Source organism: Juglans microcarpa x Juglans regia, chromosome 1D, assembly GCF_004785595.1.
Source record: "Juglans microcarpa x Juglans regia isolate MS1-56 chromosome 1D, Jm3101_v1.0, whole genome shotgun sequence".
NCBI classification, from domain to species: Eukaryota; Viridiplantae; Streptophyta; class Magnoliopsida; order Fagales; family Juglandaceae; genus Juglans; species Juglans microcarpa x Juglans regia.
Genome location: NC_054594.1, coordinates 44,298,821 through 44,322,844, shown reverse-complemented (window position 1 = coordinate 44,322,844; position 24,024 = coordinate 44,298,821). Strand labels below are relative to the sequence as shown.

Below are 24,024 nucleotides of genomic sequence, written 5' to 3'. Positions count from 1 at the left end.
GCGGTGAAAAATATAGCTTATATCTTTAGGACTTATAGCTTATAAAATAAGTGATAAGTTAAACTATTAAAAAATTATGCACTGTTTGGTAACCATATATTTAAAACACTGTCAAACACGTTACGTTTGTTTGAAAATAAATTAAGAAAGTGTTTTCTAAGGTAAAATGATGACTATTTGAATTTTTAAAAATTAGGACAATGTTCTTGAAAGTTTAAAAGTTGTAATTATTTGAAACTGTATGGGTATTTTCGTCCATGGACAATTTTTTTAAAATTTGAATTACGTTCTGCATTATTCTTAAAAATACGTCTGATGATTTTCTTCAAATGTACTTTTTAACTTATTTGAAATTAAAAGTGTTTTAATATGTAACACCTAAACAACATAATTTTTCTATTAAAAAGACTTTGAAGTTATTTAAATATTTTTTAAAACTCCTATCATAATCCCAAACAGACCTATAGTGTATTGTGTGAAATGATGAATATAATTTTCTATTTACCAATAAAAAATGCTTGATGCACGGACTCGGGACCATGCACATAGCATTGATAGTAGAAGTCAGGACCAAGGTTTTGAATATTGTGTCGTACCGGTTGGTATTTATCGTGTTGGACCAGTAATGGGCATGAAGGAGATAATTGTTTCGTATCGGGTCAAATATTGGCTATGTCGGTGCGTTTCGGTCAATACAGACCAATTTTTGATGTACTGGCCGGTTTTCAGTGTGTCGGTCAAAATTTTGTATTTTTGTATTTTCAATGTATTTTCATAATTTTCACTTAAATTCTCATATCTGTAAACTATTTATTTAGCTTTTTTTAATCCCCCTTTCTCGAGAGCTTAAAATTAAATTTCTGCTCTTATTTTTATGATGAAGATGCGTGATTATTTTTTTAATAGTTAGATTGAGAATTTAGAAGTATTATTAAAATTTATAAATATGTATTTTAATTTTGCAAGGCTTACATTGATATTATTTTAAAATATAATTTATATATAATTAATTTATTAGATTATATCCTTTAGAAAAAAAAAAAAAATTTATTAGATTATATCGAAAACGATACCCAAAACAGTATCGATATCGAAACATTTTGTCGCGGTGCCTTGACCGAAACGGTATATTGGACGCTTTATCAACCTCCAGCCCCATTTTTCTACGGAATATCTCACTCTCTCCCTCTTGTTTTTGCTTATTCTCACTCACAGAGATACAAACCCAGAAACCCTCAAAACCCTAGAAACTGTTGAATCGTCCTCAATAAAGCTCCCCCCCTTTTTACACCCATCCCACAAAAACAAAAAGCTCTCATACATGGAAATCTCAAATCTACGTGTGCTATAATTTATTTTGCTATCAGGGTTTCTTAGGGTTTTAGGATAGAGGTTTGAATCTGTTCGCCATGTGGAACAACGGCCAGATTGCGCCGCCTGGGACCACTGGCTCCTCGATACCGCCTCCACCTGCGGCACAGCCCTCGTACACGGTGCTACCGTCGCCGGCCGAAGCAGAGGCTCGACTCGAGGAGAAGGCGAGGAAATGGCAGCAACTCAATTCGAAGCGGTACAGCGACAAACGCAAGTTTGGGTTTGTCGAGACGCAGAAGGAGGACATGCCACCCGAGCACGTCAGGAAAATTATCAAGTGGGAGCACTTTTATTGTCTTCTCTGAACATAGTTTGAAGGATTTGGGATATAATTTATGGCTGATGTCTTAGTTGACGTAATTATGTGCTTTAATAACTTAGGCCAGTGGCCAGTGGTTGTTCAATTTCGTATGTGGTTACTTTAATTTTTCTGGGTAGTATAAGCTCTTGTTTTAATAAATTTGTGTTTATTTATGTACGTGGAATCTGGTTAATTGAGACTTGAGAGGACGTAGTTAGTTTGGCCGTGGCTTCCAGAAACTCCAAAATGATGGATGCCTTTTGGAGAACAATTAGTGTAACGCACTGCTAGTGGGTTGATTGTAGTTAGTGAGATTTTTTAAAAATTTCTGGTGGTCTTTTTTTACGATTCTTCAGTTTGTTGTTGGGAAAACTGGCTTTGAGCGTTCACTTTGTTTTTATTCCCCGTATTTTTATTGTTGTAATAAGTATGCTTGTGTAGCTGTGGGATATTATACAGTTGGTCGCTCTGGGTTTATCATTTAATTCCTCTTGCTGTTTTCTTCAACAGAGATCATGGGGATATGTCCTCGAAGAAATATCGTCATGATAAGCGTGTCTATCTTGGAGCCCTTAAATTCATTCCGCATGCAGTTTACAAACTTCTTGAAAATATGCCCATGCCATGGGAGCAGGTTTCTGTTCTTCAAATTTTTGGGCTTTTTTAAAAATTTAATTTTTCGTCTTTTATACCTATATTGCATTAATGCTCTATATCTGTTCTCCTTGCTTTGTCATATTTTATCCCAAATGACATTTCTATGTTTATGTGGTTCTAGGTTCGTGATGTGAAGATTTTGTACCATATTTCTGGGGCAATTACATTTGTGAATGAAATACCATGGGTTGTAGAACCTATATATCTGGCTCAGGTTTGTTTCTCTCTTCTGATGTTTCTTCTTTTCTAACTACATTTTTTAATCTACATGTTAACATATTCTTAATGACTGATTGTTCATCATTATCCAATACTCGGATTTACGTATAAAAAAGAAAAAACAAAAAATGACTGATTGAATCTTAAATCTTACAGTGGGGCTCAATGTGGATCATGATGCGAAGGGAGAAGAGAGATCGTAGACATTTCAAGAGAATGCGGTTTCCACCATTTGATGATGAAGAACCTCCACTAGACTATGCTGATAATCTTTTAGACGTTGATCCTCTGGAGCCTATCCAATTAGAGTTGGATGAAGAGGAGGATTCTGCTGTATGTACTTGGTTTTATGACCACAAGCCTCTTGTGAAAACAAAGCTGATAAATGGTCCAAGTTACCGGAAATGGCATCTCTCTCTTCCTATAATGGCAACCCTTCATCGGCTTGCAGGACAGCTCCTTTCTGATTTAATTGATCGCAATTATTTCTACTTGTTTGACATGGAGTCATTTTTTACCGCTAAAGCATTGAACATGTGTATACCTGGTACGTTTCATCCTTTCCTTCATGATTTTAATTTATGCTTTTATTACTGAGTTATTTGGTGCTTTGAAAAAAATTGGACATCCTTGGTTGTGGTTTTTGTCATATATAATTGCTTTACAGTTCTTCCTTTGGTTTCATAGATTTCATTCTTAGATCTTTGATAGTGCCATATTTGTATCCTTTGGCATGATGGGCAGTGGGTGTTTGAAATGTCTGGTGTGATCTGATTTCAATTAAGCACACTGGAAAATGCGGGTCCAGTTTAAAGCCCTTCTCTTGAGGCGTCCTTGTGCTTTAGAGGCTGCTCAATTTTATGAGTTCTGGTGTGTATTTAGCTTGAGTTTCTGTTCAGTATCTATTGGTGTCCATGGTTTTGTTTTTTCACTGGTATATGGGTGTGTTGGCAGTTGGATGTATTCTGTGTTGTTGGTTCAATTACTTCCCTATTTATGTTCGTTAGCATCATTCAAGTATGTGTTTACTTCATTTCTTATGCAGGTGGCCCTAAATTTGAGCCTTTGTACCGTGACATGGAGAAAGGAGATGAGGATTGGAATGAGTTCAATGATATTAACAAGCTGATTATTCGATCACCTCTCAGGACAGAATACAGAATTGCATTTCCCCATCTCTATAACAATAGGCCCCGGAAAGTAAAGCTTTGTGTGTATCACACTCCCATGATCATGTACATAAAAACCGAGGATCCTGATTTACCTGCATTTTACTATGATCCTTTGATACACCCAATAACTAGCACTAACAAGGAGCGGCATGAAAAGAAAAGTCGTGATGAGGAGGATGATGATGATTTTGCCTTGCCGGAAGGAGTGGAACCTTTTCTGAATGACACTCAACTTTATACCGACACCACAGCTGCTGGTGTCTCCTTACTATTTGCCCCACGCCCTTTTAACATGAGATCTGGTCGGATGAGACGGGCAGAAGATATACCCCTTGTGTCAGAATGGTATAAAGAGCATTGGTGAGTTTTCTATCAATAAACTTGCGTACTGATTAAAAAAAATAAAGAGAATTGGTTAGTTATCTCTGTTTTCTTTCTTTCTTTCTTTTCTTCTTTCTCTAAATGCATATTAAGCATCTAATTTTTAGAAACCATCTGACATTTTTTTTCCCATTTTGCAGTCCTCCATCCTATCCAGTTAAAGTTCGGGTCAGCTATCAAAAATTGCTAAAATGCTTTGTGTTGAATGAACTGCATCACAGACCTCCCAAGGCTCAAAAGAAGAAGCACTTATTCCGATCTTTGCAAGCAACAAAGTTTTTCCAAACGACAGAACTTGATTGGGCTGAAGCTGGTCTTCAAGTTTGTAAGCAGGGCTATAACATGCTAAATCTGCTTATACATAGGAAAAATTTGAATTACCTTCACCTTGATTACAATTTTAACCTGAAGCCTGTAAAGACCCTCACAACAAAAGAGCGAAAGAAATCACGTTTTGGTAATGCTTTCCATCTTTGCCGTGAAATTCTGCGTTTGACAAAGCTTGTAGTTGATGCAAATATCCAGTTCCGCTTGGGTAATGTGGATGCTTTCCAATTGGCTGATGGTTTGCAATATACATTCTCTCATGTTGGTCAACTGACTGGGATGTACCGATATAAGTACAGGCTTATGCGGCAGATCAGAATGTGCAAAGACTTAAAACACTTGATTTATTATCGGTTCAACACTGGTCCTGTTGGGAAAGGACCTGGATGTGGGTTTTGGGCACCAATGTGGAGGGTGTGGTTGTTCTTTCTTCGTGGTATAGTGCCACTCCTCGAACGGTGGTTAGGTAATTTACTTGCGCGTCAATTTGAAGGGCGCCATTCAAAAGGAGTGGCAAAGACTGTTACTAAGCAACGTGTTGAAAGCCATTTTGATTTGGAGCTTCGAGCAGCTGTTATGCATGATGTTCTTGATGCCATGCCAGGTAATCTTTGATTGAACAAAATTCTGTTCTTTTTTGGCTTGTGTTTCCTTTGATCTGATTTTCTGGTTGATCTAGTCTACTTGATTTGTGTCTCTAAAATTGTATCATTGGAATGCAGAGGGCATCAAGCAGAATAAAGCTAGAGTTATATTGCAGCATCTCAGTGAGGCGTGGCGATGTTGGAAAGCAAACATTCCCTGGAAGGTTCCAGGTTTGCCGGTTCCCATTGAGAACATGATTCTTCGTTACGTCAAATCAAAAGCAGACTGGTGGACGAATGTTGCTCACTATAATCGTGAGCGTATAAAAAGAGGAGCGACGGTTGATAAGACAGTTTGTCGGAAGAACCTTGGGAGACTGACTCGCCTTTGGCTTAAAGCAGAGCAGGTTCCCATACCAAATTCTTCATTTTTTTTTTCGTGTAAAACACCTAGGGAGAACTACAAAAGATGACCTTCACAGCCTCTTTATTTTTTTCCTGAATTGTATTCTAATAGATGTTTTTATTCCCTCGCTTAGTTATCTTTCAATTTCCATTTTCCCTTCTTGTAGGAACGACAACACAATTATTTGAAAGACGGTCCATATGTTACACCAGAAGAAGCAGTTGCCATTTATACGACGACAGTGCATTGGTTGGAGTCAAGAAAGTTTTCTCCCATTCCATTCCCTCCATTGTCATATAAGCATGATACAAAACTACTTATTCTAGCTCTGGAGAGGTTGAAAGAATCTTACAGTGTGGCTGTGAGATTAAACCAGCTTCAGAGGGAAGAGTTGGGTCTCATTGAACAAGCTTATGATAATCCACATGAAGCACTGTCGCGAATTAAGCGTCACCTGCTCACTCAGCGTGCTTTCAAGGAGGTTTGTCAATGATCAAGAATGAGTTGATTCTGACCTTTGGGCTTCACAGTGTAGGAGGAACTGAACTTTTTGTTTTTTCAGGTTGGAATAGAGTTCATGGATTTGTACAGCTATCTCATTCCAGTTTATGAGATTGAGCCTCTTGAGAAGATTACGGATGCGTATCTTGATCAATATTTATGGTATGAAGGTGACAAACGCCATCTCTTTCCAAACTGGATCAAGCCTGCAGATTCAGAGCCTCCCCCACTTTTGGTTTATAAATGGTGTCAGGGTATAAACAATTTACAAGGTGTATGGGACACGAGTGAAGGGCAATGTGTTGTGATGCTGCAGACAAAGTTCGAGAAGTTCTTTGAGAAGATTGACTTGACAATGTTAAACAGGTGAGTACAAGGTTGGTGCTTTTTTGACTGTAAAGATGGATATTTTTATTAAATAATGTTTCTTTACTTTGCTGTGTTGCAGGCTCTTGAGGTTGGTTCTTGACCACAACATCGCAGATTATGTCACTGCTAAGAACAATGTTGTGTTGTCTTACAAGGATATGAGTCACACAAACTCATACGGTCTTATACGTGGTCTCCAGTTTGCTTCTTTTGTTGTACAGTATTATGGACTTGTGCTGGATCTCTTGCTCCTTGGATTGACTCGAGCCAGTGAGATTGCTGGTCCACCCCAGATGCCTAATGAGTTCATTACTTATTGGGACACGAAAGTTGAGACACGGCACCCTATTCGGCTGTATTCCCGATACATAGACAGGGTCCATATATTATTCCGCTTCACCCATGAAGAGGCTCGAGACCTTATTCAGCGATATCTTACTGAGCATCCTGATCCTAACAATGAAAATATGGTTGGATATAACAATAAGAAGTGCTGGCCCAGAGATGCAAGAATGAGGCTCATGAAACATGATGGTAGTTTATTCTTTCTTACTTCTAATCTAAAGTTGCTATGGTAAACGTTATCTTAAAAGAATGAGTTGGATTTCTTGAGATGCAAAAAATGACTTTATTGGTCTGTTTTTAAATTTTCCTCAGTAAATCTTGGGAGGAGTGTTTTCTGGGATATGAAGAATCGTCTTCCTCGAAGTATCACAACGTTGGAGTGGGAGAACAGCTTTGTATCAGTTTACAGCAAGGATAATCCGAATTTGCTCTTCAGCATGTATGTCATCCATCTATTTAGTTGCTTCATCTTTTGTGTATATGTTATGATATGTTACCTGCTTTGGACCTATGTTTTCCAGCAAAGATCATATACAAAATTTTTCTTGGAATATTTGGATTTGTTGGTATCCGGTATTTCCCATGCACCAGTTTTGCTGCTTTTCATCTCCGAAGCTGCAACTGCTGGATGTTTTTCATAGACGGACTTAAATTGTGAACCAAAACAAAAAATAATTAGTCGATCCAGATTTATTTACCTCCGAGACATACTTAACAAAAACATTCACGTCATACATAAATTTTGCGTCCCTTTTTTTAATTCATTATTTTCTGCATATATAATTGGCCTTTGTCATGTGATGGATATGATCGTATGGGAGAGGTGTCTTAACCTTTAGATCCCCTTTTTGATAAGTAGGTAATTATTTTGGCTAGTAGTCCTGTAATTGTGTATGAATCTTAGATTTATCTTCATGCTGCTTTAGCCTCCCTAGGCTTTTCAGGTTATGATTGTGATGTTCGTTTTATGGGGAATGGAATTGTTTCTGAATCATTTCTTATTTGACCTATAGGTGTGGATTTGAAGTTCGGATACTTCCTAAAATAAGAATGACCCAAGAAGCATTCAGCAATACAAGAGATGGTGTTTGGAATCTGCAGAATGAACAGACCAAAGAACGGACTGCTGTTGCTTTCTTGCGGGTTGATGATGAACACATGAAGGTGTTTGAGAATCGTGTGAGGCAGATTCTAATGTCTTCTGGATCTACTACATTTACAAAAATTGTCAATAAATGGAATACAGCCCTGATAGGTATATTTTGAGAATTTTATTCTGCCTTGTAAACCTATTTTGACATCATGAGGATAAATTATAAAGGGTTCTTGTTTTCAATAGGTCTCATGACTTATTTCCGTGAAGCCACTGTACATACTCAAGAACTGTTGGATTTGCTGGTTAAATGTGAAAATAAAATCCAGACCCGTATAAAGATTGGGTTGAACTCAAAGATGCCTAGCAGGTACATTTATTTAATTTTGTGGTTGCACAAGGAAAAACATTATCTAGTTGAAGTTTTCAAAACTTAAATATTGTTGAAACTCAATCTGCTATTCCTAATCTCAATTTGCTTTCAGGTTCCCGCCTGTCATTTTCTACACTCCAAAGGAAATCGGAGGACTTGGGATGCTTTCCATGGGTCACATATTGATTCCACAGAGTGACCTCCGTTACAGTCAGCAGACTGACGTTGGTGTAACTCACTTTAGGAGTGGAATGAGTCATGAAGAGGACCAGCTAATTCCCAATCTTTATCGATATATACAAGTAAATTCAGACTTTTATTTTTTGTGTATGTAGTGTGCCTGTGTTTACTTTGCTGTTTTTCACCGTCTTGCTGTTTACTTGACAGCCATGGGAGAGTGAGTTCATAGATTCACAGCGTGTGTGGGCAGAGTATGCACTAAAGAGACAGGAAGCTCAGGCACAAAATAGGCGTTTGACCCTCGAAGATTTGGAAGTGGGTGGCACTTTTTTATATGTATAATTAGGCCTTTGTACAAAATTTCGTCATCCTAATGTCTTGCTTAATTCTCTTGACAGGATTCATGGGACAGGGGAATTCCTCGGATAAATACTTTGTTTCAGAAGGATCGACATACTTTGGCATATGACAAAGGATGGAGGGTGCGCACTGACTTCAAGCAGTACCAAGTTCTAAAACAGAACCCTTTCTGGTGGACACACCAGAGGCATGACGGGAAACTTTGGAACTTGAACAACTATCGAACTGATGTCATTCAAGCTTTGGGAGGTGTTGAGGGAATTCTTGAGCATACCTTATTCAAAGGAACATAGTAAGTATACTGTTTTACAAGTTTGTTCTGATTAGTTGTCACCAGTTTAGGCCTGTTTAGCCATTTTCCATTAGTCTGCTAATACAATGGGGATAGTGAAAGAGACAAATGGCTTATATAATCTTGTTGGTTAGTGCACATCGGAGCACTTTTTGTCCTCTATAGCTTTGGTCTTGTCAAATTTCATTGCACTGTAGTATATAATCTTGACAGAGTTGAGTTGCAGTCTTCAATTCATAATTCAGTGATCTCCTTTAGGAGAGAGGGGGGGGGGACTAGTTTTTGATTGAGGCCTTGTTTGGTTACGCAGTTCAGATGAAATGAGATATTTTCTTGAAAGTTGATTAAAATATTGTTAAAATATAATTTTTATTTTGAGATTTGAAAAAGTTGAATTATTTATTATATTTTGCGTGGGAGTTTGGGAAAGTTGTAATGATGAGATGAGATGAGATGTTTTGTGTATCCAAATATCCAAACCGGGCCTGAATTTTCTTATTTGATTTTTAGCTTTCCAACTTGGGAAGGACTCTTCTGGGAAAAGGCGTCAGGCTTTGAGGAATCAATGAAGTATAAAAAGCTGACAAATGCTCAGAGATCTGGTCTCAACCAGATCCCTAACCGTAGGTTCACTCTTTGGTGGTCACCTACAATAAATAGAGCAAATGTTTATGTGGGTTTCCAAGTCCAGTTGGATCTAACTGGCATCTTCATGCACGGGAAGATCCCTACCTTAAAGATTTCGCTGATTCAGATATTCCGTGCTCATTTATGGCAAAAGATACATGAGAGTGTTGTCATGGATCTGTGTCAAGTTTTGGATCAGGAGTTGGATGCTTTGGAAATTGAAACTGTGCAGAAGGAAACAATACATCCAAGGAAGAGTTACAAAATGAACAGCTCTTGTGCAGACATTCTTCTCTTTGCTGCTCATAGATGGCCAATGTCAAAACCTAGTCTTGTGGCCGAGCCAAAGGATGTGTTTGATCAGAAAGCAAGCAACAAGTACTGGATAGATGTGCAACTCCGTTGGGGTGATTATGACTCTCACGATATTGAGCGATACACCCGGGCCAAATTTATGGATTATACAACAGACAACATGTCTATATATCCATCTCCTACTGGTATGTTTTTATTGACTTTTGCTTTACACCTCTAGATGTTTCTGTTTTAAAGCTTGAAATAATCATCATGGGATTTTTCATGCAGGTGTGATGATTGGACTTGATTTGGCCTATAACTTGCATTCTGCATTTGGCAATTGGTTTCCTGGGTCAAAGCCTCTGCTCCAGCAGGCAATGAATAAGATCATGAAGGTTCTCAATTCAATTTTAGGTTCATGTATTCTTTGATTATTTTATAAAATCTGTGATAGACATAGGTACTCAATAATGGTTCTTGGTGGATATGCAGTCAAATCCAGCCTTATATGTATTGAGGGAGCGGATAAGGAAAGGTTTACAGTTGTATTCTTCTGAGCCCACTGAGCCCTATTTGTCATCCCAGAATTATGGAGAGATCTTCAGCAACCAAATAATATGGTTTGTTGACGACACTAATGTATATCGGGTTACTATCCACAAGACATTTGAAGGAAATCTTACAACGAAACCAATCAATGGGGCCATCTTTATATTCAATCCAAGGACCGGACAGCTGTTTCTCAAGGTCTATTTTTTGTCTTTTTTATTTTCTAATGGTTTTTTGAAAGTAATTTCTCTCTTTAGTTGAGATTCAGATTCATTGATTTCTTTGCAGGTCATCCACACAAGTGTCTGGGCAGGACAGAAGCGTCTTGGTCAGTTAGCCAAGTGGAAAACAGCAGAAGAAGTTGCTGCTCTTGTGCGGTCTTTGCCAGTTGAAGAACAACCAAAGCAAATTATAGTGACTCGTAAAGGAATGCTGGACCCATTGGAGGTTCACTTGCTGGATTTTCCCAACATAGTTATTAAAGGAAGTGAGCTGCAGCTTCCTTTCCAGGCATGCTTGAAGATTGAAAAATTTGGTGATCTGATTTTGAAGGCTACAGAGCCACAAATGGTTCTTTTCAACATTTATGATGATTGGTTGAAAAGTATTTCTTCGTATACTGCATTCTCCCGGCTCATTTTGATCCTGCGTGCACTTCATGTGAATAATGAGAAGGCAAAGATGTTACTAAAGCCCGACAAAACAATCATTACTGAGCCTCACCACATCTGGCCTTCTCTCAATGATGATCAATGGATGAAGGTAACCAACCCCATTGTTGTAATGGCTTACCTATTACTTTTGATTGTATCAGTAAAGCACACTCACTCTAATGACATACCTTTTGCATGTTGGGTCACAGAAAAATGGGAACAGTGGATTGTGTATGTGTTCATCTAGCAGCAATAGCCTAATGATTACATGGATTCAATGCAAAATGCCTTCTATCAATAAATATTCATTCATCCGTGTGTGTGTATTCCTCTAATGGCAAATAGCCTAATGTTTACCCGGTTTCAATTCTAGGGCGGTCAATGGATGAGCTTAGAAACTTATTTTTCAATTCACTACTATGATTGATTGTAATTAATTGATTTTCATGGCATGGCTTTTCATGAATTCATTGTATCACTAAACTAGCACGCTTAGGCATTGCTCTTATATATGTCCTGTATACGTGGGCTCTTGCCTATTCTTATGACTAATAAAATCTTGTTTACCGATAAAAAAATGCCATTCTGTCAATATATATTCATGCATTTCTTTGATGTGATGAGTTTTCCTATCATCTTCATGTGGCAGGTAGAGGTTGCTCTTAGAGATCTCATACTCTCAGACTATGCCAAGAAGAACAATGTGAATACATCAGCTCTGACACAGTCTGAAATTCGTGATATCATACTTGGAGCTGAGATTACTCCACCTTCTCAACAGAGACAGCAGATTGCTGAGATTGAGAAACAGGTGATGTTTCTGTTTTTTTCTTTTATAATGAGAAACTTTATTACTGAGCACAAAGGCACCATCAAGTTCATAGGTGGTATAGGTGAGATGCACGTAACTAGAGAATGTAAAGAAACCAAGAAAATCCTGGAAGCTAAAACTATTAAAACATAGTGGGCAACCATCCATTGGTAGAGAGTAAATTGAGAAAGAAGGCCTTGAGGTCCTCCGCTGTCTTTGTGCAATCTTGGATTTCTTTCTCTCCAACTGTACCACATGAAACAAATTGGAATCATTTTGTACAAGTTCTCAGCATGATGACTGTCAAAATGCCCTTTTGAGCAGTCAAAGATCTACCTCTTTTTCTAGGCATCACCCAATTTAGCCCATAAAAACCAAAAACAGCTTGCCACAAAATGTTATCGAGTTATGATACTACTACAACTCTTTTATGACTCATTTTCAAACAATCAAAGAAATCATGCCACTCCAATAAAATTAAATTTTAATATTACAAAATTGCCCTTCATTTCATATGGAGTTGTAAAATAATTGCAAAATAGTTGTAAGGTTATCATTTTCCAATGTTATCAACCTCACAATGGAGTAAAAAATGATCCTCTGTTTCTATATTCCTCTTGCATATGCAGCACTAGCCTATATCACTATTTGTTTGAACTTTGGTTTCTTTATGTATATGTTGCTGGTTATTGGCTTAAAATCAACTCCTGTATAACAATACCAGGCAAAAGAAGCAAGCCAGCTGACAGCAGTGACAACAAGGACCACCAATGTGCATGGTGATGAACTGATTGTCACCACCACAAGTCCATATGAGCAAGCTGCATTTGGATCTAAGACAGATTGGCGTGTGAGAGCAATATCAGCAACAAATCTCTATCTTCGTGTCAATCATATTTATGTGAATTCTGAGGATATAAAGGTACAGGTTGATCGTCTCATATTATAGATATATATTTAATATATATGATTACATTACAAATTATAATCATATATATATTTAATATTGGCTGACCTGGAGGGCACTTGATAATGCAGGAAACAGGATATACCTATATTATGCCAAAGAACATTTTGAAGAAGTTTATCTGCATAGCAGATCTGCGGACTCAAATTGCTGGCTACTTGTATGGTGTAAGTCCTCCTGACAACCCACAGGTTAAGGAAATCCGCTGTATTGCAATGCCGCCACAGTGGGGAACCCATCAGCAAGTTAACCTTCCAGCAGCTCTTCCAGAGCATGATTTCCTGAATGACTTGGAGCCTTTGGGATGGATGCACACACAACCTAATGAACTTCCCCAGTTATCACCACAGGTTTTTCTTTGATCTGAGTGATTTAATGTTTCTTATGTTAGTTCTTTAGTAGAAATGTCATGTTTTTAGATACTTCTCTTCTTCTAGAAGGGGGGAATGAGTCATGTCTGCGATTTGTTATCTTACCTGAGATTTTGCTTGCAGGATCTCACAAGTCATGCTAAGATCTTAGAAAACAACAAGCAATGGGATGGGGAGAAGTGCATTGTTTTGACTTGCAGTTTCACTCCTGGTTCCTGCTCCTTAACTGCTTATAAGCTGACACCATCAGGGTATGAGTGGGGACGTGTGAACAAGGACACTGGAAGCAATCCTCATGGCTACCTTCCCACTCATTACGAGAAGGTCCAAATGCTTCTTAGCGACCGCTTCCTTGGCTTCTATATGGTAAGAACATTCTCTACCTGTCTTCGAAATATACAATGCATTAGTTGTGCTTTTTGATTGGATACTTTTATGGTTATTTATCTTCATATGTGTATTTGATTTGCTGAATGGTTTTATTGTTCCTATGGAGTTAACTTGATCATTTTATTGCTTTCCGTTACTAGATTCCTGATAATGGTCCATGGAATTACAACTTCATGGGGGTGAAACATGCACCTAGTATGAAGTATGGGGTCAAGCTAGGGGCACCCCGTGAATATTATCACGAGGACCACAGGCCTACGCATTTCCTGGAGTTTAGCAACTTGGAGGAGGGAGAGACGATTACTGTGGGAGATCGTGAAGACACCTTCTCATAGGAGTTGAGATTGTGATGTAATTCTGGGTTACAATGCAAGCTAAATTGTGGCATATTTGCCCTGCCTGCTTGCAATGTGCAATTACTGATTTTTCACTTGGCAAGTCTTTCAAAGGAGTCGTCACAAAAAAGGCTTTTTGTTGTAATAATCATGCACATCTTAAGATGATTCGGTAAACCAGATTTTGTAGCTATAAGCCTTTTTTATATTCCAGTAGTAGAGTCTTTGTAAATATATGATTGTGCCATTTATGTTTCTACATTTGTATTGAAGCTAAAGCCTCGAATGCCTGCTGTGCCACAATTTTGATTTACAGTGAGCATTTTGTATCTTTTGATGTTGAAATGAAAAATACAGGTTGTCGTTGAAATGGCATACGTTATACATATACTGTTGCAATACCTTAATAGTAGTGATGGAGAGAAGTCAAGAGAGAAAGAGTCGATGCGTCGTTCTATATACATATAGCACTAGTTCTAGTCTCTAGAGCCAAAAATCAGACCATCCCATAGGATATTAAACACAGTTTCCATGTCATTCGTTTTAGGATAAAGGAATGACGAGAAACACAAAACAGATCTCGTTGCACTCACAAAAATACATGCTTTCTTGATAGTAGCAATGGCAAATTCTAATAACAAGCCAAGCCAGTTCCACCTTCACATGAGAAACCCAAATATTGTAAATGGTTCCATATCCACAGTTATTAGTTTGTGCGATTATGTTCTTCTCTAAGCCCCTCAATTTCCGGTTTTGAATCTTTTTCCTCTGAGATGAAGTCTGAGCTGTCTTCAGCAACCGAGGCCCCATCATTATAATCTGCACCTTGAGCGGCCTTGAATGGCTCAATATGTTCCAGTTCAGCTAATTTCTCCTTCTTAAGTCCCTTCAGAAGCTCCACCACCTCAAGCATCGTGGGTCTCTTTTCAGGCAGACTGTGAGCACATATGAGTGCAACCAAGACCACTCTTTTTAGCTCTTCCTCCACATACGTACCATTGAGCTTCGGATCTACTATTTCATCAAACTTTCTCTCGCTTGCCAATGGCAGCGCCCAATCAGTAATTGAACGTTTCATTGTTGCATTCAATTTCTCAATGGGTTTCCTGCCACTAGCAACCTCGAGCAGAAGTATCCCAAAGCTGTAGACATCACAACTCTCATTTGCTTTCCCTAACATAGCGTATTCGGGTGCAAGGTATCCGAGGGTACCCTTAACTCTCGTTGTCACATGTGTTACACCATCAGGGATTAACTTTGCAAATCCAAAATCAGCAACCCGAGCCTGAAAATCTGAATCTAGCAACACATTGCTGGCTTTGATGTCTCTATGAATTATATGCGGGGTGGAGTGGTGGTGGAGATAGCTGAATCAAAAGATTACGAGGTGAGGTACGTGGCATGACAAAAGATGAAGAACAAAGTTGGTTTGGTACTTACGCTATGCCCTCAGCAGCTCCAACTGCAATACTCATCCGTCGGTTCCAATCGAGAAGGCATTCTGCCGAGTGCTGCCCATGAAGATGAGATAGCAAGCTTAAATTCAGCATGTAGTCATACACGATCAGACGCTCTTGCCCCTCAGCACAATAGCCACGTAAGCTTAGCAAATTCTTGTGTCGTACTCGTGCCAGTACCTCAATCTCAACTGCAAATTCCATATCCGCTTTGTTGCTCCAAACCTTCAACCTTTTGACTGCAATCTGCATAGTTGTCACCTTTCAGAATGTTATCCAGTCTACAAGGACGAGTGGGGTTAAGTTGCAGGCATACAGCCATTAGAGTTCTGCTATAACATGAGGAAAAGGAATATTAAAACATGTAATTGCACCGATTACTCTCAGGTGAAAACAATTCAAGAAAGGTTGTAACTTAAGCAACAAATCAAGCCCATTACAATTTTGATAACATCCAAGACTCAATGTTATTTGGAACATAAACGTTAAGAGCATACACAGGAAAAATTTGCTTCTAAAGGCACAATAAAAGTTAAGTCTAGAAATTCTTGGTAATCATGAAGCTAGTCAACTTACAATGCTTTACTATCGTGAGAGCACTAGCCAAAGTAAATCACATGTGAATAGGAAAAAGTGCACTTCATAATACAGAAGTATGAAGTCTTAATCAATGTGCCTGCCACAGGCAGTAAAATACCAGAACCACTTTATTTATCTTCAAGGAGTTAGTGTGACAAGTACATCAGAAGGAATCGATCAATGCAACCAGCTGTAATTCTTGTCCAAGCTGGCTCAACAAAGCATCATAACTGTCTTCCTACTATGCCACTTAGGATGTAGGCTCTCCGTTGTCTCAACAAGGACTGTAAACGTATTAATATTCATTGGTAAGAACATTCATAAAGAAGGTCCACTATTGCCAATTGCCTACGAGTGTTTCAAGATAGAATAATGATGGAAACAGCTCTTCAATTAATTAAGCAAAAACTAGAAAGTTAATAAACAAATAAAGCATGTTAGCAAAGGTACTGATTGAGCATCTTTGATGCCCACAACTTCGCTTGGCTACAGAACTCTAGCGAAATGGAACTGGCGATTTTCTGTTGACGAGATCTCCTTTTATAAGCCTGTTTACAAAAAGATATTGCCTTATATAGATTATATATCAACAGATATGCCTGTCCTAAGCACCTTACACCCTACGACATTACTTCAGTGAATACAAATAGTTTTAAGCAATCAGCCAAGCAGCTGTCTTGCATACCATGACTTCCAAATGTCATATCCTTGCTTGACTTACAAATCCTGCCATGATTTATCAACATGTTACAATGCCAAGCTTCAAAAAAATTTAGTACTAATTTGGGCATCAGATTTCTGTGGTATGAAAAGCTAGGATAGGTACACAGGACACAACATACTGTATAATGTAGTAAAAAAGGGAAGCTGTAATTAGATTAGATGCAAGTTAAATTATGTAGTAGTTTTAGAAGTAATCTCAGTATTGTATTCATCATAAAATAAAATTAAAAATTGACTCACAGAAAGGGAATATGGTGGAAAGGAACAAGAAAACCATAGCTCACTGACTTTGATTTCTTTTTAGACGAGTATAAATAATGTTTCAATCACTAAATTAACATCTTCGCATCTGTCATTCTGTATACACAATGAGACATCTACAACATATGTTGAGACTGAGAGCCGATCCCACCTCTTCCCAAGTCAGGTTTGCTCATGCAAGTCCCAACCAAACAAGGTTGGGGCGAGTTCATGGATACTACAATGTCCCAAGTAGGATTGAGTGCATCAGCTGCTTTACGCCTGACGGTTGTCCAGGCGTCTAAATGTATAATTAACATATAAGTATTTATATCTCTAAAAGTTCCTCAAGTACAAATTAGGTAAAAAAATTGAATAACTGTTACAAATTCTCCTATGACTCCTACGCAACTCAACTTAGAAAAGCTTCTATCCTAATTATCAGGGTTGAAACATGAATCCCATTTCAACTAATGGGAGTCATTTACGTTTACCTTTTCTTGGCCCTTCCACCTTAAGGCCATATTCTCTGTCATATATCAATTATCATTTCATATCTTACTATTCATTAAAAAAAAAAATCATTTAATGTCTTACTGCTTAGATCTCCCTCCCGTTGTTTTCTCTCTTTCTCATAATATCAAAAGTCCCTATCCCACTTTTAAATTGATACCTTTCTTCTTCTTTTTTCTTTTTTGACAAGCATCGATAGCTTTCTTCTTAATCTACTTATCCTCTCAATCCTCAGCCCAGTGAGATTACATGACATTGTTTTATAACAAGTGAGTTCCATACTTAGAAGAAACTAAACAGATGTTGCATGGCATTGTTTTGTCTGCAATGAAGGGAAAGGCGGGGCAGGGAACTACCAAAAAGTGGAAAGCAGCACTGTGAGATTAAAATAATTCCTGATAATATAAACTGATACAAGACCTATATGGATTCTTTTTTCTCAACAGTGATAGCCATCAGCGTTGTTTCCCGAAAAGAGTATTTTTGTACATCAAAAGACAATAGAGGCAACATTAATAATATAATCAGTATGGAAAATTTGAGTGGAAACTTATAAATGTATTAATTACTTGTGATCCATCCCAAAGCTGACCCCAGTAGACGCTACCAAATCCCCCTTCTCCAAGCTTGTTATCATAATTAAAATTGTTCGTAGCTGCGTGCAGCTCCTTCAATGAAAATACCCTCCATGTTTGAGGCTTCTTCCCTCGTTCACTCCTGTACAATTGAGCCCTCCACTGATTAAGGTTAATCAGAACAACATAGCGGAAAAAGAAATGCACTTTAGTCCAAAACAATTAAAAGACGTACACTTTTCGTTTGGCCATTGAAAAATCCGAGTGGAACCACTTATTTGGGCAAACTTAATGAAATACTACAGTTCACTGATGTCTGCGCGCAGTGTTGTTTTTAACCATCAAGATTCCACCTTTTTTTTTCTTTTTTTTTTTTTTTTTCCCGTATTCCTACCTTTTCTCACCATTTTCTTAACAACCTAACAAGCCATTAGTAGATTCCTCTCACCCAGACCCTAGTGCTCGTCCCCAAAATCTAAGCTGAATGCAGAACTCAACCCCTCTCCTCTGCTCTCATTTCTCACCAGAATACAGCACATAAAAAAGACTTCCCAAACTGAAATCACAACAATTGAGCAACAATAGGGAAAAAAAAAAAAATGTAAGCAACATACCGATTCGAAACATTTCCGCAACAAAACATTGAGTAAAAAGCCATATCCCCACTTCTATCAAACCCACGAAAAGTTAAATAATCGAACCCCTTGAAAAAATTATGGGTCTTCAAAATCAGGTCTTCCTCCTCCTTCCAACTTCGCAACCTCTCTTGACTTCTGCTTCTTCTCCTCCTTCCTTGTCTAGCTGGTTACAGAGTGGATGTAAGAGAAAAGCCAAAGCGAAAGAAGACGAAGATTAGATGCGAAACGTAACGATTAGGACAAAGGTGCACACATATCTCTCTTTGTTCCTTCTAAAACTTTTTGCGTGTGTGAGCGTTTTTTTTTTCCCTATTTCTTTTTTAACAGTCGTGCAGCAAAAGCTAACTTGTAGGCAAATATTGCGCTACGAGGTGGAAGTAGAAACAAACATATGGAGTCGTAAAGTCTAGTTTTTTTCTATCAGAAGGAAGCGTGCGGTGGAGCTGCGAGTTGTGGGCAAGCACTCGAAACTACAGAATCTTCCTTCTCCATCAAGGCTTTCCTTCCTTTTTCTTGAAGTCGCTTGGTCCTAGCTGTTTCTCTATTTTAAAAACACCGAGATGTGGACAATTTTTTAATCTTTTTTATTTTTTTCATTAGATGATAATTTATATAAATCAAAACTATACTATACAGAAACATAAATATATTTTTAAATTTGGTGGTTGTTTTATATGGATGCTGTAAGTAAAGTAATGGTGGTTATTTTAGAAGGATAAAATGCAACTCATTACAATAATCCAATCAATCATGTTCTTATCCTTTCACTTTGGTTTGAAATACAAAGTTATTTTTTGTCATTGTCGTAGTTTTCAATTGCTTGACAACAATATAAAATGAATAGATATAGAATAATCCAACTACCAAAATTATATTGAGAAATTGGTTGCTCCATGTGGATCTCTTCTTTTTAATTTTTACCACCATTCTATTCAAATTAGGCCATGCTCTTTTCTATTTCCTTTTATGAGATCTTGGTTTAGCATTTTGATTAGTTTATTATGAGACCTTTGTGAATCACTTATATGAATGCAACGTTTTTCCTTTAATGCTTTTTAGATATAGAAATGGTATTTGCAATCATAGAGCGTATAAACGTTGCACATAATTATTTAAAAAAAATAAATATAAAATTTACATAAAAAAATTAATTAGTTTTTTAATAATAAATTCTACTATTTAAAGAAAAAATTCGTTTAACTTTTTGAATAAACAACATTTACTTAATTCATAATTATATATAACATTCCTCGCAAAATTCAAACCTTTACGGTGGCGTTTGGGAAATTAATAGGCTGACAGAAAGAACGAAAGAAAAAAAAAAAAATTAGAGTATAAAAGAAGTTTTAGAACGTGCCAAAACGTTGGGTATTTTTTATTTTTTGGATTTCTATAAAGTTGAGTGACAGAACCCAAGAAGCTAGTTGCTCGAACTATATTTGTATTTGCAGTGAGGGACTGAAGCTAGGACTGTTGGGTCTCGAGGTATGTCTGTATCTGTGCACTGGACACTGTCCAATGTGGGGATGTAATCTCAATCAATGAATCACACAGACAACAAAGAATATAAATATGAAAACAAAAATAAATAAATAGGTAAAAACTGAATAGAACTGAGGTGGAAATGTACAATTTCGAACATAATTAAACTTCAATGCATTAGAATTTATAAATATAAATAGCATGATCTGCATTATTATAAAAAAAATATAAAGTTGGTATGCCTACCAATCATTGATGTCAGATCCAGATGCTAATAGTTTTGGGGAGCCCTTGACGATAAAGCTGTCAATGTGGCTGCTGTTCTAAATTCTGTGTGTAAAGGTTCTTGACAATGGCATGTTACTTAGTTTTTTTTTTTTTTATTTTAAAAAAACTCTCTGTCGAGGATGTTAATCAATCTTGTAGTATTTGGAATGACAGCTCTTGGAAGATACCCTAAGCTCTTGATTTGTGCCTATTATAGTTTATGAAAGCGATTCCATTTCCGCCTCATGCACTATTTGAAAATAAAATAAATAATAATCTAAGAGTTTTTGTTTTGTGCATACATATATATATATATATATAGTGAAGTAATGATATACACATAACATATTGTACAACATATTACATAATAACATTATAAAATGAGAGTATTTTTGTAAAATAATGTTATTTTTATAAGATGTTTTATAAAAATATCCTTAATTTAAAATATAGTTATATAAAGTGTTGTAAAAAATATTATGTAAATCATTTTCATGATAATTTTCATGATATTAAGAATATGTGTCGTGAATTCGAACCATAACTTTACATTCTATTTCATTTAATTACATATTTCACACGTTGAATCATTCATTACGAGAAGTCTGATTCACGTGAAGAAAAGTGATAAAAATATAAGATAAGCAATTAAATGATAAGAATGTTAAGAATATAATATAACTAATTAAATCAATCTCTCTCTTAAATTTTCAGGAAAATAGAAGTCTTCACACCAAACTAAACTGTTAAAAATTGACGGGGATCACTTATCCTTGAGGAGTAGTTTTGAGCAAAGACACAGTGGCCTTGGATTCTAGCCGCTAAATATTGTCGGAAATGGCAGCCTCTGCCCGGTAAAGAACCGAACCTTCCTTGGGATAAGGTTTTGTTGAATTTACACTTCCTTGTCAGTACTTTGAGACATATAATATCATAAGATGTCACTTCCTAACTATTATTTTTTTTTTTTAAAGATACAACAAAATATAAATAAACTACACTGTATATTACATTGCTTTTCTTTCTTTCTTCCTACCTATCTTGAGAGTTGAGACTTACATTAAAGTGAGAGTACACAGCAGCAGTGCAGCCAGCTGAATCAAGCCAACGGGAACTGAAATTTTAAATACTGCGTCGGATGAGACATTAATGAATGTTCTTGGTACGTATCTTTCAAGGGTTGAAAGATGCTGTACAGATCTTCCTGACTCTGGCCTTGGCACATCACACAAGCCAATGCCCGGATGAAACCATGAATCTGAATCTTCATCCAAACCACTCTCAGCTTTGTAGCACAGTCCGGGATTGTTGAAAAGCCTTAACTTCCTTTTCATCCTCCAGACCATTTCTCTCCCAAAAGGAACCGACCCGGTGAGCCGGTTGTCGTTCAGTCTTAACTCGCTAAGATTCTTCAAGTACTTGAAGTTAACGGGAATTGAACCGTTGAATTGATTCCCATCAAGATGAAGGACACGAAGGTTTGTCAATTGGCCTAGTGATTCTGGGATTGAACCGTGTAGGTTCATATTTGATAATACTAAGATCATTAAACCTTTCATGCCATCGAACCCATCACTGGGAATTGCATCAGACCCCATTTGATTTCCTTTGATAATCAACGCTTGGAGAGAGATTAAGCTTCTAAGCGATATGGGAAGTGGGCCCGAGAGACGATTATAGCTCAAATCCATAAGCATAAGGTCCTTTAAGCCATCAATTGAGTCTGGGATTGGGCCGCTGAGACGATTACGACTAAAATCCATTTTGATTAAGGAATGACAAGTTCCAAGAGTAGGTGGGATTGAACCCATCAAAAGATTTTGGCTAAGGTCCAAAATATTCAAAGATGGGAAGCTTAAACCGGGTATTGAACCGGTTAGTTTGTTCCCACTTAGATCTAATGACCTTAGACCGGCTATCCGACCTAGTGAGATAGGAATGGTATGATTGAGATTGTTTCTGTGAAGATCAAGGACCTTTAAACGGGTAAGATTGCCTAGTTCACTAGGGATGGAGCCCACATGGCCATTTTCTCTAAGCACCAAAGTCTGTAGCGTTGGACCCAATTGACCTAAAAATGCTGGAATAGGCTGAGGGTTGTAACTGAAACAACGGTAAAAGAATAGGGTCCTAATGTGTGGAAGCTTAGTTATGGATGGTGAAATATAAGAACGTGTCGGGTCGCATGTTGGGAAGGCGGTGTCGTCGGACAATGCCCCAAAGGAGAGGGAGACAACGTGGTAGACATTATCCTTGTCGGGCATGCACTCAATGCCATGCCACCGGCCACGACACACATCAGGGATGTTGGTGGCCCAATCATTCCCGATAGCCTTCATGATATCATAGACTGCCTCTTGCTCACGGCTGTCGGTTCGGAACCCGTATTTGTTCATGGAGAACCCGGATTGTGGGCCATCAACGAGGGTGGAGGAATCGGACATTATAACTGTATAGGGCATAGCAAGTGGCAATAGGCACAAAGAAAGAAGCAGAAGCAGTAGAGTAGTTGAAAGTGAGAAAAAGAGTGCCATTTTGGGAGTGGAGAGAGTGAATGGAATGAGGAGATGGACTTCTTGAGAGAGAAGTTATAAAGAGGTGAGGTGGTGGGGCATGTTACTGTGTGTTAATAACTTGCGGTTGGTGCGTGGCTTAAAGTAAGGTAATAATGGGTTCACGGGGATTCGGAGGAATTGAATTAAATACACATAACACTGTATAGACATTAATGTGTTTCACGGGAATTTCCCCTTTGTTTTTGTTGTTTGGGCTTGGGGGACCCCAACCCTTTCGGGCCGTGCCATGAACTATCAATAAGGGCTCAATCCGGGTGCCCATCTAATATCCATGTGTCAATATGGGCTAAGACCCCTTTTTGGGCTGCGGTTTCTACTGCCTTGTTTGGGCTCCTATAGGCTGTGGTGTATCTGGTGCTAACAAAGGGATACAACCGTACCAAATAATATTTGTTATTTATCATCTCACACGTCACACTTATTTAAATTTATTTTTTATTTTTTTTTATTTTATTCCTCTTAAACTAATTGAATTTTTTTTACTCATCATCCATACACGGTACACCAAAAATTTGGTAAGGAAAAAAATAAGAAATAAAAAAATCATGTGTAATATGTGGTGTGTGGGATGCTAAGTAGAATTATTCATATTATATATATTAAAAAAACTAAGTTTTCTCATCTTGATATAAAGAGCTTGGACCAAGACTTATAAGTTTGTATTTAGCACCATAAAAAAAAAGGACGGTGCTACCAAGGGCAGAATTCGAAAATCTGGTTTGGGGGGTGGGGGCCAAGTTAAAAAAAAAAATTGGGGGAGGGGTCAAATACTAATTTTCATATAGTCTACTTTATAAAAACACTTTTCAAAATTTATTTTTCATCAAATTTTGAAAATTTTGGGGGGCCAAGACTCCCACGAGCCCCTTAATAGTTATGCCCTTAGGTGCTACTAGGGCTAAAAGTTGGTCGGTTCGGATCGGAGAAACGGACCGGACCTAACCAAGATTGAGACCGGTTGGTCTTGGTCCATGAAATAGAAGACCGAAAGTTTTCCCACCCTGGACCAGACCGGACCAACCAAATAGTAAAATAAAAAA

The 24,024-nt window shown here is 37.6% G+C and overlaps 3 protein-coding genes across 5 annotated transcripts; 1 reads left to right on the top strand and 2 right to left on the bottom strand.

Moving 5' to 3' along the window:
- The first annotated feature begins 1,155 nt into the window (after positions 1-1,155).
- On the top strand, positions 1,156-14,168 carry LOC121257644 (pre-mRNA-processing-splicing factor 8A). The gene is made up of 25 exons (XM_041158767.1): positions 1,156-1,651; positions 2,186-2,309; positions 2,454-2,546; positions 2,708-3,098; positions 3,597-4,083; positions 4,245-5,035; positions 5,154-5,422; positions 5,588-5,902; positions 5,984-6,288; positions 6,371-6,825; positions 6,949-7,075; positions 7,650-7,891; positions 7,976-8,099; positions 8,215-8,404; positions 8,490-8,597; positions 8,681-8,934; positions 9,445-10,061; positions 10,147-10,253; positions 10,351-10,605; positions 10,696-11,169; positions 11,710-11,871; positions 12,596-12,793; positions 12,910-13,188; positions 13,333-13,575; positions 13,740-14,168. Exons 1-25 carry the CDS (start codon positions 1,410-1,412, stop codon positions 13,932-13,934), a joined length of 7,047 nt encoding a protein of 2,348 aa, XP_041014701.1. The 5' UTR covers positions 1,156-1,409; the 3' UTR covers positions 13,935-14,168.
- A 203-nt stretch (positions 14,169-14,371) lies between these two features.
- On the bottom strand, positions 14,372-19,199 carry LOC121260108 (PTI1-like tyrosine-protein kinase At3g15890). 3 transcript variants are annotated; one of them, XM_041161965.1, is made up of 5 exons: positions 18,913-19,171; positions 18,636-18,822; positions 18,016-18,163; positions 15,375-15,637; positions 14,372-15,301 (listed from the first exon to the last, which is right to left on the bottom strand). In XM_041161965.1, the coding sequence occupies exons 2-5, from the start codon at positions 18,677-18,679 to the stop codon at positions 14,641-14,643; spliced, it is 1,116 nt and encodes a 371-aa protein (XP_041017899.1). In that variant the 5' UTR covers positions 18,680-18,822; positions 18,913-19,171; the 3' UTR covers positions 14,372-14,640. The 3 variants fall into 3 exon arrangements, with proteins under 3 accessions (XP_041017899.1, XP_041017893.1, XP_041017904.1); XM_041161959.1 differs by having other exon boundaries at positions 18,636-19,199; XM_041161970.1 differs by lacking the exons at positions 18,636-18,822; positions 18,913-19,171 and having other exon boundaries at positions 15,375-15,720; positions 18,016-18,154.
- A 1,871-nt stretch (positions 19,200-21,070) lies between these two features.
- LOC121259399 (protein TOO MANY MOUTHS) lies at positions 21,071-22,992 on the bottom strand. The gene has a single exon (XM_041160975.1). The coding sequence runs from the start codon at positions 22,940-22,942 to the stop codon at positions 21,464-21,466; it is 1,479 nt and encodes a 492-aa protein (XP_041016909.1). The 5' UTR covers positions 22,943-22,992; the 3' UTR covers positions 21,071-21,463.
- Positions 22,993-24,024: the final 1,032 nt, after the last annotated feature.

Excerpts from the sequence above, each read along its gene's own strand:
- LOC121257644 (XM_041158767.1), top strand. The coding sequence starts at position 1,410 with ATGTGGAACAACGGCCAGATTGCGCCGCCTGGGACCACTGGCTCCTCG. Across the intron at positions 6,289-6,370 it reads GACTTGACAATGTTAAACAG|GCTCTTGAGGTTGGTTCTTG; the intron begins GTGAGTACAAGG and ends GCTGTGTTGCAG. Across the intron at positions 7,076-7,649 it reads CCGAATTTGCTCTTCAGCAT|GTGTGGATTTGAAGTTCGGA; the intron begins GTATGTCATCCA and ends TTTGACCTATAG.
- LOC121260108 (XM_041161959.1), bottom strand. The coding sequence starts at position 18,679 with ATGGCTTTTTACTCAATGTTTTGTTGCGGAAATGTTTCGAATCG. Across the intron at positions 15,638-18,015 it reads AGCTTTGGGATGGATCACAA|ATTGCAGTCAAAAGGTTGAA; the intron begins GTAATTAATACA and ends ACAACTATGCAG. Across the intron at positions 15,302-15,374 it reads GGAGCTGCTGAGGGCATAGC|CTATCTCCACCACCACTCCA; the intron begins GTAAGTACCAAA and ends CTTTTGATTCAG.
- LOC121259399 (XM_041160975.1), bottom strand. The coding sequence starts at position 22,942 with ATGGCACTCTTTTTCTCACTTTCAACTACTCTACTGCTTCTGCTTCTT.